The sequence below is a fragment of the Elgaria multicarinata genome, chromosome 3, assembly GCF_023053635.1.
Source record: "Elgaria multicarinata webbii isolate HBS135686 ecotype San Diego chromosome 3, rElgMul1.1.pri, whole genome shotgun sequence".
NCBI classification, from domain to species: Eukaryota; Metazoa; Chordata; class Lepidosauria; order Squamata; family Anguidae; genus Elgaria; species Elgaria multicarinata.
In genome coordinates, this window is record NC_086173.1 from 38,983,085 (window position 1) to 39,000,046 (window position 16,962).

The following is a 16,962-nucleotide window of genomic DNA, read 5'->3' on the forward strand; positions in this document are numbered from 1 at the left end:
CCAGTTCTCAGCTTTCGCCTCCGTCCCTCAGGCAGGACCCGCCTCCTTGCATAGAAAGAACCGCCGCGCACGCTTTAGGCGTCTATCGCAGTGCCTGCTGCCTGCCTTGAGAGGGAAGGAGGAGGGAGGGGTCCTCTCGGGACGGCCGTCCGTGCGGGTGCCTACGTGATTCTGCCGATTGGTTTCCGGTTCCGGTGAGTCAGTGTGAGACTGACTGACTGAGGGCTTGTGAAGCTGCGGGGGGGACTCCCGGCTGGACGTGACCCAGCCATGGCGGACGGTGGTGCGGAGCGGGCCGATGGCCGCATCGTGAAAATGGAAGTGGATTACAGCGCCACGGTAGACCAGCGCTTGCCCGAGTGCGAGCAGATGGCCCGGGTAAGGCACCGGGCCCGGCCGAGGGGCTGAGTCATGGCGCGGATCAGCTTAGGCCGCATCGGCCTTTCCCTCAGCTTGGAGCTCCGGCACGGCGGGAGGGTCGCCGCGGTAGCTCGGGCGGGGTGGCAGGATACTCTGAGAGGTGGGCGAAGGCGGGAGGGTAATGAAAGCCTCGTCCGTATCGTGGAAGTTGCCTCATCCTGGGGTGGGAAAGCAAGTGACCCAATTGCTAGGATGGACTGTACGTGGCCCGGGCCCGCTTCCTCCGCATTTTAGGCGGCTGGGATGGGAGGAACGCGCAAGGCGAGGGTCCTTTTTCTGGGAGGGATGGCGGGTATAATAGGTGCCGGCCGGAGGAAATGTTCCCTTTGAGAGTGGCTTGTGGTCTAAATCGGGACGAACTTTTCCCTTCTTGACTGTTTCCTAGAGAAATGATGCCTCCAAATCTAAAATTTAATGGATGTACTTGCTACGGTAGATTTATGAAGGCGTTGCGTTTCCTTTAACACTTTGGCGTCGTCTAGACAGCCGGTTGTACCCAAAGAGAAGCGTTGAGCGGAATACTAGTGTGTAAGAAGGGGAAGAGGGAGGGAACTTCCGAATACTCAGGGATGAGAATTGCTCCTCAAATAATGGATTAGAGTAAGGCTGCAATCTTGTGCTTGTTTACATGGGAGTAAGTATCATTGAACTCAGTAGGACTTCTGAGTAAACACGTGTAGGATTATGCTGCATCAACAATAAGATGTTCTACTGGGTTACAGTGCTGTTTTTAAAAATTGATTTATATAAATCACAAATACGCAATATTGATGCATGTATTTCCTGTGTAATGTAAATCAGTTTTAGTGCACTGTGAATTCTTTGCATTAAACCATGGTAAGAACTCCATGAAAAAACCCAAAGTGACTAGTAAGTGTATGCTTGTTTTGATTGAGAGACATTGTAAGTAATTCTAAGTAAACTGTTTAACACTTTTTGCCTTTTTAAACTTCTGCTATTAGTGATTTATAATACTGATTTTCAGTAGCTTTGAAAGCTCAGAGCTCCAGATTGTGTACTATACTTTTTAGAAGGGTTCTCTTCTATGTCAATGCTGTTGTTACATTGATTATAGCACCTGCACGTGCCAACGAAGGAGTGAATACACCCTTGGTTGGTGTCGGGAAGTTACGTTATTTTCTTCTTATTCGTTTCTTAATTCATAAGAGTTGGGCTCTGATGGCAGTAGTCTGAGTTTACCTCTTAAAGTAATAGTAGCAAATTCAAAACCCTGTATCCTAATGCTACATCTATAGTTTACTCCCCAAAGTAGTATCACAGTTTCTGCCATAGTAGCTGGAACTGGCAGGAGACTGCAAAGACCAGTCTTCCATGCTGCTTGTCTTGGCTGCTGGAATACAGGTGATTTGTTGTCTCTGCCTGAGAAACAAAGTGTGGAGATTTCTCAATGCATTTACTTCCCACCTGGAAGAAGCAATTGCTATATTACGATTCCGTCCAGACTGCAGGTCCACGGAGATGGGAAAACATGGTAGGCTGCCTTTTTGCTACCTAGACCAAGTGGTAATGAGGGATCTTATTGTTGCCCCTTCAGTAGCTAATTTATAAGCTAGAATAGGCACTGCTAAGTGATTCAGCAGAGCAACTGCCTTTGTGTAAGATACTGCTAATTTAGATCCCAGATCCCACGGTGCCACTTCCATTGAATACAGGGAAAAGGCAAACAAGCAGTGACTAGGCCCTTTCACAGCAATTTTACTACCTTTTACTGTGAAGAGAAATCATCCTGGATAACTTTGATGTAAGGGTTGCTTTTTACTGCAAGTGAAGACAGTCAGCAGTATTGGCAAGAGAGGTAATTACTGAGTCAGATCCTCTTGCTGCTGCCTCTCACAGTGGAACTACTTGAAGACTTACTTTAGGAAGCATCAATCTTTGAATTATATTTGCATGTTTTATACAGTGAAATATATTCACAAAGTGCTTTAAATTAGTCACTAAAGATCTCTAAATAGTTTGAAATGCTCTGGGAGGAATGTTACTTTGAAGTATATGAAACGACACCCAAAGTATTTAAGTACACTTAGGGTGCAATCCGACACATGTTTTGGCAGACAAAGGCCCCACAACTTCTAGCATGCTGGGAGTTGTAGGACTTCTTTTTGTCTAAGCATGTATAGGATTACATCCTTAGATGGCAATCCTATGGCCTCTGGGAGGGTGTTCCATAGACTATAGGATGAAGTAGATTTCCCCCCTCCAGCCCCTCCTTTTCTGATGATGCTGATATGACTTCAGCATCAGAAGAGGGACGGGGGAATAACAAAGGTATGGATCTGATGGATCTCCAAGCAACTCTTCCACCAGCCGCCACCCACAGCAAGGGAAATCAGGTGAAAATGATTTTAGGTGAATTGGGAAGTGTTTCTGTTGTTCCACACGCACTGAATGCAGAGCTTTGGACTACAAAAGTCCAAAGCTCTGCATTCCAAAATTCTGAACTTGGAAGTTGGCCTCTAAGCATCTCTCTTTAATAGTTGAACATACCATATGGCTTTCACTTTTAAAAATGGTTGCCTATTTTTTCCATCTTTGCTTCTGGCAGCTTGAAAGAGAACATTGCGCAACTGTAACAAATACATTTTGAGATATGCAGCTTTGCTTTACATCTTCTGTGAGAAAAATATACATTTAAAGAAAAAGACACATTTAAAACTCATTGTCCCTGATCTAGCTGTAGTCAGTTATGACTAAGGCAGGAGCTACACTACTGCTTTAAAGTGCTTTATAACAGTTTTGACAACTGTTGGGGCCCAGGACACACTGCATATACAGTTTTCAAAGCGTTTTCAAAGTGCTTTAAAGCACTTTAAAGCAGTAGTGTAGATCTCCCCATATGTCTTACTGAAAGCCACATAATAAGGTTTATTTTCTTATTTATTTATTTATTTATTTATTTATTGCATTTTTATACCGCCCAATAGTTGAAGTTCTCTGGGCAGTTTACAAAAAGTTTTTTGACTACTCGCTTACCTTGAGCAAACAAGCATGCTTGCACACATTGTTCAGTTGCTTCTGCTTGGCTCCTCCTGTTAGTGGGAATGTCCACGTAAGACTATGGCTGAGTTCGGACGACACGCTAATCAATGCTTGTTTCCCATTCTGTTCCTATTCCCCCCCCCCCCCCCCAATTGATTAGTGTATCGTCTGAACTCAGCCATGGACTCTCCGTCCATATTTTGTTTAGTATGACATCTGAACCAGTCCTTTTTGTTTCTAGATTACAATAAATCTGCAATAAAGATTACACATTTTACTCAGCTTTGTTAAATGTCATGTTGGTTGTATTATGTTTTAGTTCTCTGTAGTTTTTAAAAGTACTTTGTGTTTCCTCATTTTGAATAGTATGTATTGTATTTTAGGATGGAAGACTTCAAGAAGCAATTGAAACCTTGCTGTCCTTGGAAAAACAGACTCGAACTGTAAGTACAATACAAATAATAATAATAATAATAATAATAATCGTAATTTTAGCCTGCAGCCCTTTAGCCCTAAGGTGTTCCCACAAGATCACTTAATGTGAATTAGTTGCCCTTTAATTCCTTCTAATCATTCTGTTGTATTTACGGTTAATGGCTTTCTTGTAGAGGCCACAGTGGTAATTCGTGGATTTCCCCCCAGCCTTTCAATGTATACTTATAAATGATAGAGACTCTCTTTCGTTCTAATGCTTATGATTGCAGAAACAGCTAGTTGAACGATAACACAGTGTACAAGACCTATGTGCAAATAGTGTTATAGTAGCAGTCTTGTGGAGGTCAAAAGTGCAAGAAAAAGAATTAGAGTGGGGAGTAGGGAAAGGAAGGCATCTCCCTTGTTCTGTTGTATATTGCCACTGCTTCTCTAAGGTAAATTTACTTGATGTGAGTGGTAAAACTGTGAATTCATCCCTGGCTTTGGCTTTATGTAACTCTGATTGCTCCCCTACTGTGGATCAAGGTTGTGTCACCAGGTCAGGAATACATTGTTTTTCATTGTGTAAGTGCTAGTCCACTGGGACTGCTTGGAAACTTCCTTCATTTGATCATTCTAGAAGCAGTTTCTCTGTGCTTAAGTCTATAGCTAATTGATGTGTTTTTCCTTTTTAGGCTTCTGATATGGTATCCACATCTCGCATTTTGGTTACTGTAGTAAAAATGTGTTACGATGCGAAAGACTGGGATGCTCTTAATGAAAATATTATTATTCTGTCGAAGAGGAGAAGTCAGTTAAAACAGGTGAGATTATAATAAATGGAGTGATGGCAGATAAAACGGAGTGTCTATACATTTTCTCTACACTTTTGTAGTCAACCATTGTTTTTAATAGCCACAAATTGAGGGCACTCCCCTTTCTGCAAAATAAATTTATCGTTTTGGTACCTGCTATCATTTGTTTACTTAGTAGTTATTAAATCTGATCCACAGTCCAATTAAGCCAAAGTGTTGGTTTTGGCTGACTTAATCCAGAAGTAACTAGAGCATCTTGCTAATTGTGATATGGGATGTGTGGTGTATAAAGTGAATGTGGATATATACTTCTCAAATGGCTTAATTATGTAGTATGTATTTTGGAGATAGATATTAAGGAAGTTTATGTGTTGATCAGAAATCCATTATAAGATACATGTTGGGAATGAGTTAAAAATGTTTGATTCAGGCATCTAATTAAGTGCATCCTGAGTACTTAATAAAGAAGTCCTAAAATTGTAAAGTACACATTACATCTTTATTAGAAGATCTGTAATTGACCAGTATATTCATTCAATGGTTGTGGCAAAATGCCAAGAGCATTTCAATCTTTCTTTTGTTTATCCCCCCCCCCCCCCCGCAACCCATCCTTGGGGGAATTACTGCTAGTTTTGAGGGGAAGATGGGTTCATTCTGTTCAGTTAAATGGCCTATCTGTTCCCTAGTTGCTCTCTTTAAATGGATAGTTGAACTGTGTACTTCCATCTTGCTAGAGATTGTATTTTATAAAACCCATCATATATTTATTGTAAAGCTCACTGACAAGGTTTCGATTAATACACACTTAGATGGAGTAGCATAGTATTTAAAGTAAAATATAGTGAAGTATAGGAAATTGAAATAAATTTACTATGTATATAGGTCCAAAAAAGATGGAGCAACTTGGCTGTCTATAGGGTGGCGTGATTTAAATCAAGATGATTTCAATAATGTTTCAAATCAATAAAAAAGTTGATTTAAAATGAATTTCCCATTGAAACGTTTTCATATATTTTCTGAATAATGGTGCAGATCTCACTACTAAGCCATGTTAATTTACCACTAGAATATTGTTTACACTGTTTCATTCTTACAAGTAGTTTTTTCATGTATTTGTTTCACTGTATATATTTTGTATGCTTTCCTTTTTTACCTATAGAGGGAATGTCTTTTAAAAATTTCCATATAGGGTCTTTCTTATGACCATTACCCATAACAGTTTGAAGTTAACAGCACAATCCTATACCTGCTCAGAAATAGCTTCCATTACGTAGGGCTTAGTCCTACGTAAGTGGGTATAGGTTTGCAGCTATGGAAATACAAGAAGATGTACACTAGGCAATTTTGTCCCCTCTTTTTCTTTCCAGTGTTGCTTCTTTCGGCTTCACTTTGTCTTGGCCAGGCCTTGCCCTTACAAAAAATAAAGTAGCAATGAAAAATAGTTGCTATGACTGATAGTTAAAGCAAGATTTGATAGTTACTGGGCATATTTTTTTTCTTTTGAAAAATCCTATTTTGGGGAGTTTTTTAAAGCACCAATTTTTAATGACCCCTCCCTATTTTTGTTCTTTCTTAACTAATTCCTCTGCCTTGCTTGGCCCAACTCACCACCAATGACAACTCATCACAGAACAAACAATAGTGTCTAGCATGTTTTTTTAATCATGCAAACTGGAAGCCCAGAACTTTCAAGAAGCAAGAGCTAGTATGCTGGAAAGAGCCATTTTCATGAGAGGAAAAACTGAAATGAATACCCATGTTTGATCAGTAGATAACTTCATTTTTTATGAGATTGTAAATGTAGATTTAGCATGTTTATGATGAAGTTTAATTGTAACATTTATTTTTAAGGGAGAGAGAAAATATATTTACGGTTTCTATAAAAAATCAATTGAATTTTTTAAAAAATCAATTGAAATTTAATTATTTGAAATACCCTAAATTTTTATCCACCCTATAATCTAAGGAAGTAATACCAAACCTTCTCAAAATGTCCTTGCCATTTGCATTGTTCATTACTTAATATTCTTACCTAAAATATTTTCTATCCATTTCTTTAGTTGTACTAGATTACTTTAAATACTGGAGAGCTACACCCTTGGCTATCAGTGTAGCTCAAATATTGGAGAGCTATTCTTTTGGCTATTAATCTTGCTCTCAGTAACTCTAGGTCATGGGTGGAGAACAGTGTTGGGAGAAAATTTCTGCCCTCCTGGGACTTTTGTGGGCTAGAGGACATCAGTGAGCATAATGTGCCCACTGTTATCGACCTGCTGGGAGAGGCACAGAGTTCCATGCATCTCCAGCATAGAGAAAGAGTCTTGGCCAGGGCTTTGTGCAGAAACAGCATCCCCAGGGAGGTGCTGGGCACCATGCAAAATGACTCCACCGACACTGAGAAGAGTGGCTACTCTTCCTGGTGCCAACTGAGTCCCCTGCCACCCACTGTTACCTCCAGTCTCACATTTGAAATAGCAAGGGGGATTTCTTCAGGGCAGAGGATTTTGAGGAACCCCAGGAGGCTCCACAGGTTGGTTTGGGGAGTCTGACATACTGTATTAGACCAAAAGGCCAGAGGTTCTGCACCCCCTACTATATGCAGTGGCTTTGTGCTGGGGGCCACACTACAGGGATATAGATCACAATTAGTCTGAAAACTGTTCAATATGTGATTGCCCACATATTTAGGACATTGGCAGGGGGAAATTGTTCAATTAACATGGCAAACATTTTGAAAATCATAAATGGTAGATATGTGTTTGACAGAGAAAAAGAGATGATCCAACCTGTTGTACTCACCTATAAGGAATTTGTCCCAGCCCCATCTCATTGCTGAAGTTTAGATACAGAGTAAAGACCTCTTAATTTTCTTAGACACTTTAAAAGTAATCGCAAACTGCACTGTGCCTTTTACATTTTAAAGATTTGTTCTAGTTTCATGTTTACTTATTTCCATTGATCTTGCATCTCTTTGGGTGTCTTTTTGGCTGAATACATTTCTGTAATAAATAAGTGATAGTTTATAGAAGATACATAGCATTCCTTTGCTTTCATGTATTGGATATTTTTTGTCAGCTGCTAGAATACATGACTTTTTTATGTCTTCTCCTGTTAAAATTATCATCAATAATAATTGGAGTAAAAGAGAGCAACAAAGAAAGGATTTAGAATGCTAGAAAAGGAAAGGGATACGTTTTATGTTGTAATAATAATAATAATAATAATAATTTCTTACCCGCCTCTCCATCTGGATCTGAAAGTACTTGAAAGTTTTTATTAATGAATTTAAAGGCTGACATGTAGGGTTTTCCCTGTGTCTTGTGGACTAGATGTCTTAGATTTCAAAGTTCAATAGAATGAGCTTCGTTGCTCTATGAACAATTGGACTAGGAAATAGGTTGCCTAAGAGAGGTAATGAAATCCCCCTTCATCAAAGTTTTTGAAGGGGAGATTAGATATTTATTTGTCAAGGAGTGTGTGTGTGATAAAAGCTCCTTTTGAAGCTGTATATTTAATATTATTGATTTGGCATCCTACACAAGTCAGCAGCCACTCGAGGTGAGATCAGCGTAGCACTGTTATAAATCATAAGTCTCAGGAGACAGCTTAGGGGAATTTTGCTATGGTAGTTGCAGTGGAAATTATGCTGAAAAAGGAAGAAAAATCATCAGTTACATTATACGTATTATCCTGTGCCCGTGAGCTGCACTTGTAGTGTGCCAAAAAATGGTAATATATGGGAAGGCTCTTCAAGTTGATAGGAGTAGTGAAAGTTCACAGCATTTTTAAAAAACCAGCGAAGCCGCATACAGTACTAGCATATTGTGGAAAGAGCAATTTCAAATGTGTTATTCAAACTGCTTTCAGAAATAAATATTTGAATTGATGTCTAGCAGACAGGCAAGTTCTTTCTTTTCACATAGTGCTTTGTGTTGCTGGAGAAATGTCCTTAATAGCCTTAAGCATAGCTATTAAGTGAGAAGAATTGGGAAGAAGCGTCTGAGCTACATTTTTGAGGTCTACATACTCAGTATGGTTTATATCTGAGAATAGAAACAAATAAACTATTTAGTGCTGACTTCCTTTTCTGTTTCAAATAAATACATTCCCATTTTTATTTGTTTGCAAAAGTTTTATGTTTTTATGGGTGCTAAGTTTGAAGTGAAATTATAGCTCCTTCCTATCTCTCCTCTCTCATCTCACACTATTGCCCCGCTCGTGCTCTTCGCTCCTCTGATGCCATGTTTCTCGCCTGCCCAAGGGCCTCTACTTCCCTTGCTCGGCTTCGTCCATTTTCGTCTGCTGCCCCTTATGCCTGGAACGCTCTTCCAGAACATTTGAGAACTACAAGTTCAACCACAGCTTTTAAAGCTCAACTAAAAACTTTTCTTTTTCCTAAAGCTTTTAAAACTTGATGTTGTGCAGACTTCTACTGTTACTTTCTACTGTTAGTTTTTCCCTACCCTGTGCCTGCTTACCCTACCCTGTACCTGTTTGCATTCTCTTCCCCTCCTTATTGTTTTACTATGATTTTATTAGATTGTAAGCCTATGCGGCAGGGTCTTGCTATTTACTGTTTTACTCTGTACAGCACCATGTACATTGATGGTGCTATATAAATAAATAATAATAATAATAATGTAAAAGGCATCATTACTTGAATATTTGGATAAATCAGTATTCTATTTATGCAAGGCTATGTTTACCCTTGATTACAGTTTTTCTCATTATTCATATTAGGCAGTTGCTAAAATGGTTCAGCAGTGCTGTACTTACGTTGAAGAGATCACAGATCTACCAATCAAACTGCGATTAATTGACACATTGCGTATGGTTACGGAAGGAAAGGTAAGATGTTTTTCCTTTTCAAAAGCAATGAGATATATTTATTTATTTGATGCATTTATATGCTATCTAAAAGTTTTTTCAGGATGGTTTATGGACAGTAAAAGATTAAAATAAAATAATCAGATAACTGTAACAACATCAAATTCAGCATTAAAAATTGAGCAGCTGATAGTTAAACAGGGAAATGCAGTGTTGTTAAAAGTATGCAACAAATCTAAAATTCAGTGAATTCTAAAGTTCACAGTTTAAAAGCCTCAGAAAATAAAATCTTCTCCTGTTGCTGTGTGTGTGTGTGAGAGTGAAAGAGAGAGAATGAATAACTAGGGCTGTGTAGTGTTTATGTATGTATATGTGTGTGAGAGAGTATGTCTCTGGTGAGCCAGCATGAAAGAAGAAAGAAAGAAAAAGAGTTGTGGGGAATTAACTTGTCTGACACAGGAGGTGGGAGGTTTCTGTTGGTGCTGAAATGCCAAGCAAAAAGTAGTTATTTTGTGTATTGGGGTTCAGACACCACCTATGCCATATACTCAGTCTTTTGTGCAGGTTACTAGCCATGTCTCCCATAGCAGCCATTTTGTGGTAGTACCCAGGATAGATTATCAAAATGCCAATTGTGCCCACAGACCCCAAAAGGTAGCTTACCCTTGCCTACTGGGGTTCCTTCACACTCAGAAGCACTGTGTTTATGCAGGGAAGGATCATGTCTTATGATTTCTGTATCACAAATAATGTTTGTGGGCCAAACATTTTACATAAAGCTAAAAGTCTTTCTTTATTTTTAGATCTATGTTGAAATTGAGAGGGCTCGGTTGACAAATACTCTTGCAACAATAAAAGAACAGAGTGGAGATGTAAAAGAAGCTGCCTCAATTCTTCAAGAACTTCAGGTAATAGAGCAAAAGTGCTTAGGTTGAACTGAATAACAGCTCACAAAGTATTGTCACTTCAACCCTTTTTTAGATTTTTAAAAGTTGTTTTGACTATTTGACGTAGTGATAGAAATGGGAAAATTATATAATCCAGAAGCTTTTAGCAACTATATTTCAGGTACCCTTAATAGTATAGTTGTTGCTGTTAGTTACATTTCTATATTGCCCCATAGCTGAAGCTCTCTGAGTGGTTTAGAAAGATTAAAATGTTAAAAAAAAAATGCAAAGTTTAAAAACATAGAAACACACAACAGACAGTATACACAGAGACAACGTACATCTAAAAACAATTTTGAGCAAATTTAAATACATTGCCTACATGATGTACTGCATTATTTGTCAGAAATTGTTGCCAGTTTCCTAGTGATATTCTCATGGTATCCTATAAAACTTTATTGAGTGGTTTTCCTAAATTGAATTCTGGCAAGAACTAGAACGTATAATGTTTTTGTACAAGCTATATTTAAACAGATAATAATAAATACTTATTTATTCAATTTATAACCCGCCTATGTACAAAGTACTCTAGGTAGCATACAGAGTTAAAAACAGTTTAAAAAGAAACAACAACCCTATATTAAAAACAATACAGTATATAATAATCAGTAAAGAGAAATAACAACTCTAAAAAATGAAGGCCTGCTGGAATTATAAACTCTTTAATTCCTGCTTAAAAACATTCAAAGAGATCAGCATGAGCATTTCAATCAACAGGTCATTTCACAGCTGAGGGGTGGCAAAGGAAAGGGTCCTCTCGTGTGGCCACCAATCTGACATTAGAAATACTATTCTCATACTGAATATTGCCATATTCTTTAGCCTTTTGGACTTGCAGTAACTTTCTAATAGGCTCAGAGGCCAAACTTATTTTACTTAAACCAATACAATTGGATTTAATTATTGAATAGCTTTCATTACACACAGGTTAATGCATAGGTAGGAACTGATGCTCTCCAGATGATATACTGTCATACACCCTAACTATTGGCTAGTGTTGATGGGAGTTGTAGTCCAAAATATCTGGAGGGCACCAGGTTGCCTACCCCTGAGTTAATGTGTGCTGTACTTAATTTTGCACGTCAGCATCTATAATGTTCTGATATATTCCGAATTTTAGGTGGAAACCTATGGGTCAATGGAAAAGAAGGAGCGTGTGGAGTTCATCTTGGAACAGATGAGGCTTTGTCTGGCTGTCAAGGACTACATTCGGACCCAAATTATTAGCAAAAAAATTAACACCAAATTTTTCCAGGAAGAAAACACAGAAGTAAGTCTGGTGGTAGAAGATTTATGCTATGATAGTTTATGGGATGTTATGTACATGGTTTTTAATAAATTTCTCAGTATTATTGGGAAAACTATTGAATTTAATGTGTCTCTTAACCTGACATTATTTGACATTTCAGAAATTAAAACTGAAATACTACAACTTAATGATTCAACTGGATCAACATGAAGGTTCCTACCTTTCCATCTGTAAGCACTACAGAGCTATTTATGATACACCTTGCATTCAGGCTGAAGGTGAAAAATGGCAACAGGTAAAAAAAAAGAAAAGAGAACTAAATATAGACCTTGTTGAGATGACACGCTAAGCCACGGTGGCTTAGTGTGTCATGTGAACCATTCCTCACCCTGGTGGCTACATAACCAAGGTTTAAAAATGCTGATTAACCATTTGCTGCAAAAGGGTTAGCAGCCTAACCATGGGTTAGCGTGTTGTCTGAACAGACCCATACTGTAACCTATGAAAAGAATTGTCCGAACCACCAGAAATCCAAAGAGCAGTAACAAAAGCAGTTAAGAACGGGGGAATGGTATCTGAGGAATTTCTGGAGGCGTTTGGATATTCTTGGAGAAGATAAGACTAGCTCATGCTTTCAGATTCACAAAGTGCTATCTTTACAACAATTGGGATTGTTTCCTTGTCTACCATAGACAAGAAATTAGGGCAAAATATGGTCAAAAATAGTTTATAGGCTACCTGAGTTAGAGAACATCAATGTTCTAGTTGTAAGAGTGAGCATGGATCACGCTTGCTTAAGGGTTGAGGTCTTTAGGTTAGATTAGTATGAGGCTAGATTTGTTTAGGTGGCGAAGTTATTGATTGATTGGAGGAACTTTAAGTTCGCTTCCATATATGGGTTGTATCCAATAGCCCCTTCCGTCGATGGAGCTGCTTCTGCAAGCAGAATGGGGAAGAGGATGATTGCCCCTCCTGCAGCCCTCTGTGTGACCTCAAAATCTGCTTTGGAGAATTGGAGCAGATTTTGGTTTTGTGTCTGAATGCATGGGGCTGCATGGCGGAGGAAGCAAAGGGGAAGGTCCCGTTGCATGAGCAGAAGTCCATTTGTGCAATGTTAGCTTTCATTCTGTATATCGTCATTTGATTAGGATTCCTGCTTCTGACACAAAGTTGGGCATAATGGCCAATTTGTTTTTGTGATTCTGTGATATGGTGGATTTAATTCATTAAAGGAATGGAGATTAATAAACTCAGCCCTCTCTTCCAAATGGCAATTGCTGCTTTGTTTCATTTATTACATTCATGTACCCTGTATCTCTTCAAAATTAAGTTTCTTCTATCTTTCTCTGAAACAGGCACTGAAGAGTGTTGTTCTTTATGTTATCCTATCACCTTATGACAATGAACAGTCTGACCTGGTGCATAGAATAAGCAGTGATAAAAAACTAGAAGACATTCCTAAGTATAAGTATGTAGCTTTTTTGATAAGAGAACATAGTATTTGTTTGCATGCTAATGTACTGGGGAACATGGTCCTATAGAACTTTGTATAATGTTCAAAATGTAATAGTCTTCGTAGACGTGAAGATGTTTGAGTTACCACTCTTTACAGTATGTTCGATTGTGCTTGAGTTTGTACCCAGTCATTTGCACATGCAAGTGGGGACTTCGATTTACAGCATTTTTTGTATGTTTTGTTTAAATCAAACTAAAACAGTATTAGCAATCATGAGATTTGTTCTGTAGTGAATGTACGTACATTCCATATACTGGAAGCTGCGTCAGTGCATTCCTTTCTCTGAATTAATCCTTGTATCTATTTTCTAAAAGCACCTGTTGCATTAATACATTGATATTTCTGGCAAGTTCTTAAAAGGCAAACATACTGATCATGTTCACATGTAATGGCAAATAGTGAGATAACTCACGATTTACCCTGCATGAGTGGAAGCATGCATGCCTCCAGCATACTCACTTCTGCTTTCTGTAAACCACCTACATTTGACATATTCGTAGCTTGTTAGTATGATGTGAGAACCTGGAGTGCTGGTTTGTTTATCGGCTCAACAACCCAGCGCTCCGGGTTCTCATGGCACACACACAGCCAATGAACGAACCAATTATAGGTTGTTCTCAGAAAACAAATGGGAAACGTTGCCATAGGCAGTGTTCTCACTCATACACGGTAAATTGTGGGTTAATTAGCCCACAATTTGCTGCTACATGCAAAGTGCCCCCACTATCTTATGATGCATGAGAATAACATTGTCAACCAACCATTTACAGAGGCTTTTGCGTGTGTGTGTTTTTAACAGAGATCTTTTAAAACTATTTACTACTATGGAACTGATGCGCTGGACTACCCTAGTTGACGAATATGGAAAAGAATTGAGGGAAGGATCTCTAGAAAGTCCTGCAACAGATGTATTTGGTTATACAGAGGAAGGTGAAAAAAGATGGAAAGATTTAAAAAACAGAGTAGTGGAGCATGTAAGTAGAATTGTTTTCTAGACATTAGTTAGGGCTGTAAGCAGTTTTGGAACCAATTTTGATCTTATTCATAGAACTATCTTTTATAAATAGTAAAGATATGGGGTTTGTATTTCCAGCTTAAGCTGTTTCTTGGGTATTTCTTTTATTAATGACACATGACACCTGTTCTGCTGAAGTCAGAATGTAGTTAACACATTGTAGCAAATCATAAGACCTATTTTAATTTGTTGTAGTCCTCTAGCTTTCTATATAAATATTTAAATAGGTTTTGTAAAGCTTTATGCTACTGTGGATTCAAGCAGCATTGTTACCGTCTGAAACATTTTTAGTAGTCCTTTTCATTAGGCTGTTGGTTGTGAATTAGCAAGTTTATCTCATGTTTTGGAACATTTCCTGGAATACCCAAGTGAAATAATTGTTTGGTTTATACTAGATAAGCCTTTGGAATCTGAGCATATTTCATCCTACTTCAGTATTGCTTTTTATTATTTGTGGAGGTCATTTCAGTTACTTTTTAACAATAACCTATTCTATTTTATTTTTATTTTATTTTAGAATATTAGAATAATGGCAAAATATTATACCAGAATTACCATGAAGAGAATGGCACAACTTCTGGATTTATCAGTTGATGTAAGTGATCCTCAGGGTTGTTCAGTGATTTTGGATGGGAGAAAAACATACTTGACAAATGATGAGTCAGAGTAGTACTTCCAGAATCTTTGCAGCCCAATCACAATAAGTAATGTGGCAATTGCAAACTATCACTTCAGGTCAGGAGCACTTAACTTCATATAGAATAGAGATGGTGAATGTGTTGCCCTCCAGAAGTTGTTGAACTGCCACTACCAGCACTCCTCACCATTAGCTGTGCCATATAGAACAAATACATCTGGTTGAGGGTACAATCCTGTAAATACTTACCTGGGAGCACCATTTGAACTCAGTGAAACTTATTTCCGCGTGGACATGAATAGGATTGTGGCGTAAGTTTCCTATGGGTAAAATGGTTGCCTGTGCAAGTTTTCTTCCAGACTATGTTCTAAGACAATTGCTGTAGTGTAGATAAAGAATCCCCAAAATCTGCCCCTCCAGGATTCCCCAGATGACCTGCCGCTGGCCCCACCCCTTCCCCCAACCACCAATTGTTTGGTGGATTCCTGGCTTTTGTGCAGTTCCCCCCACCCCTCAACCTCTAAAAGGTTGAAATGCCTCTCCTAAGACTTCGTTATTGGCAACAAGAGCTTTAAGCTAGAATATGTTGTTAGTCTTGATATTTTGGCCCCACTGCTTTTTCCTTTGGGCCTGCCCACCACTGGAATGCAGCCTCAGGGAGCTTCCCTGAAGTGGAATTAGAATTGAAAGAGGTTCCCTACCCCTGGTCTACTGGGAGGGAGCCTACTTGGCAGGGGGTGCTTGAAAGGGCCCCTAGTACCTTAAGGCAGCACCCTCCAACGTGTCTTTTCTACTCCAGGTTGCCATTATGGCCCTGTCTGGTCAGATTTCATGGCCATGCAGCAGCTAGATACCCAGCCCTTTTCCCAATTGTGGACCTGGGAAGATGGTGGGTTTGCCACACAACTGCTGGGACAATCCATACCTGCTTCTGCAGCATCAAAGGGGGAAGGCTGCTGCTCATGTGGGCAGCAGAATTGTTGCATAGATTCCACACACTTGCAGTTTGGGGAGCCTTATTCCCTGCTTTTGTACTTTTTGTAATATTCATCCAACTGTATTCCTTTCATAATGGCCACAGAAGAAGATATGTGGAATTTACATGTTGTGCAACAGTTTTCATAATAGCGTTGTAAAGAGATAGCTGGGCTTCAGATATGAGTTCGCCTTGCATCATATAAGATTACCTTGATGCATTGCTTAGCAAATATGTCTGATAACACTGAAGTTTCAGTTTGGGAAACACAGATGTTAAGGAACTCTATCTGACATTATCTCAGACAGATAAACAAACCAGCTGAGTTGAAATGTCTGAACCATGCTGAAGTCTAATTTATTTCAGTGGAAATAAATCAACTTTCAACAGACAAGTTTGATCTTCAGAGTTTGGATATTTTTGAAATATTATTACTCAAAGCAGTTTTTCAGTTTGATTATCTAATTCGGTGTTATTCGTTTGCTTTACAGGAATCTGAAGAGTTTTTGTCCAACTTAGTGGTGAATAAGACCATCTTTGCAAAAGTTGATAGGCTGGCAGGAATTATCAACTTTCAGAGACCCAAGGACCCAAATAACTTACTCAATGACTGGTCTCACAAGCTCAATTCATTGATGGCTCTAGTTAACAAAACTACACACCTCATTGCCAAAGAGGAGATGATACATAACCTGCAGTAGGGTGCCTCAGTAGCCTTAATGCTTTAGGGAGGCATTGAATTGGTCATAGAAAGAGACTTTATCCCACTGTATATTTGTGTTTGTTTGTTTTTCATCTCTCCCGGGTGAAACTTAGAACATAATCACTCTTGAAGAATTGTTGACAATTAAGTTCTTTTGATTATTCATTTGGTTTATAACATTTTTTTGCTGCAATTGATGGAAAAACACAATAAAATTGTATTGCCTGTGTAATGGAAATGACTTTTGATTTATCCCCAGTTTGTCCTTACCTTGCGTTTGTCTGTCTTGGCTATCTTTTTTCCTCTTCCAGATGTATGAGTATGTTGTAATATATTCTTTTATAAAGAAATGTAATAAGGTGGTTCTTAAAAATTAACTTTCCCCAGACAGTATGTCTAGGAGTTTCAAGCATGAAATTGAATAACCATTTTTATTCCATGCT

The 16,962-nt window shown here is 38.7% G+C and overlaps 1 protein-coding gene across 1 annotated transcript; it reads left to right on the forward strand.

The window, feature by feature from the left end:
• Positions 1-206: 206 nt before the first annotated feature.
• Positions 207-16,757, forward strand: PSMD12 (proteasome 26S subunit, non-ATPase 12). The gene is made up of 11 exons (XM_063120017.1): positions 207-378; positions 3,804-3,863; positions 4,530-4,658; positions 9,390-9,497; positions 10,280-10,384; positions 11,544-11,693; positions 11,833-11,967; positions 13,028-13,140; positions 13,988-14,162; positions 14,721-14,798; positions 16,308-16,757. Exons 1-11 carry the CDS (start codon positions 271-273, stop codon positions 16,515-16,517), a joined length of 1,371 nt encoding a protein of 456 aa, XP_062976087.1. The 5' UTR covers positions 207-270; the 3' UTR covers positions 16,518-16,757.
• The last annotated feature ends 205 nt before the right edge of the window (positions 16,758-16,962 follow it).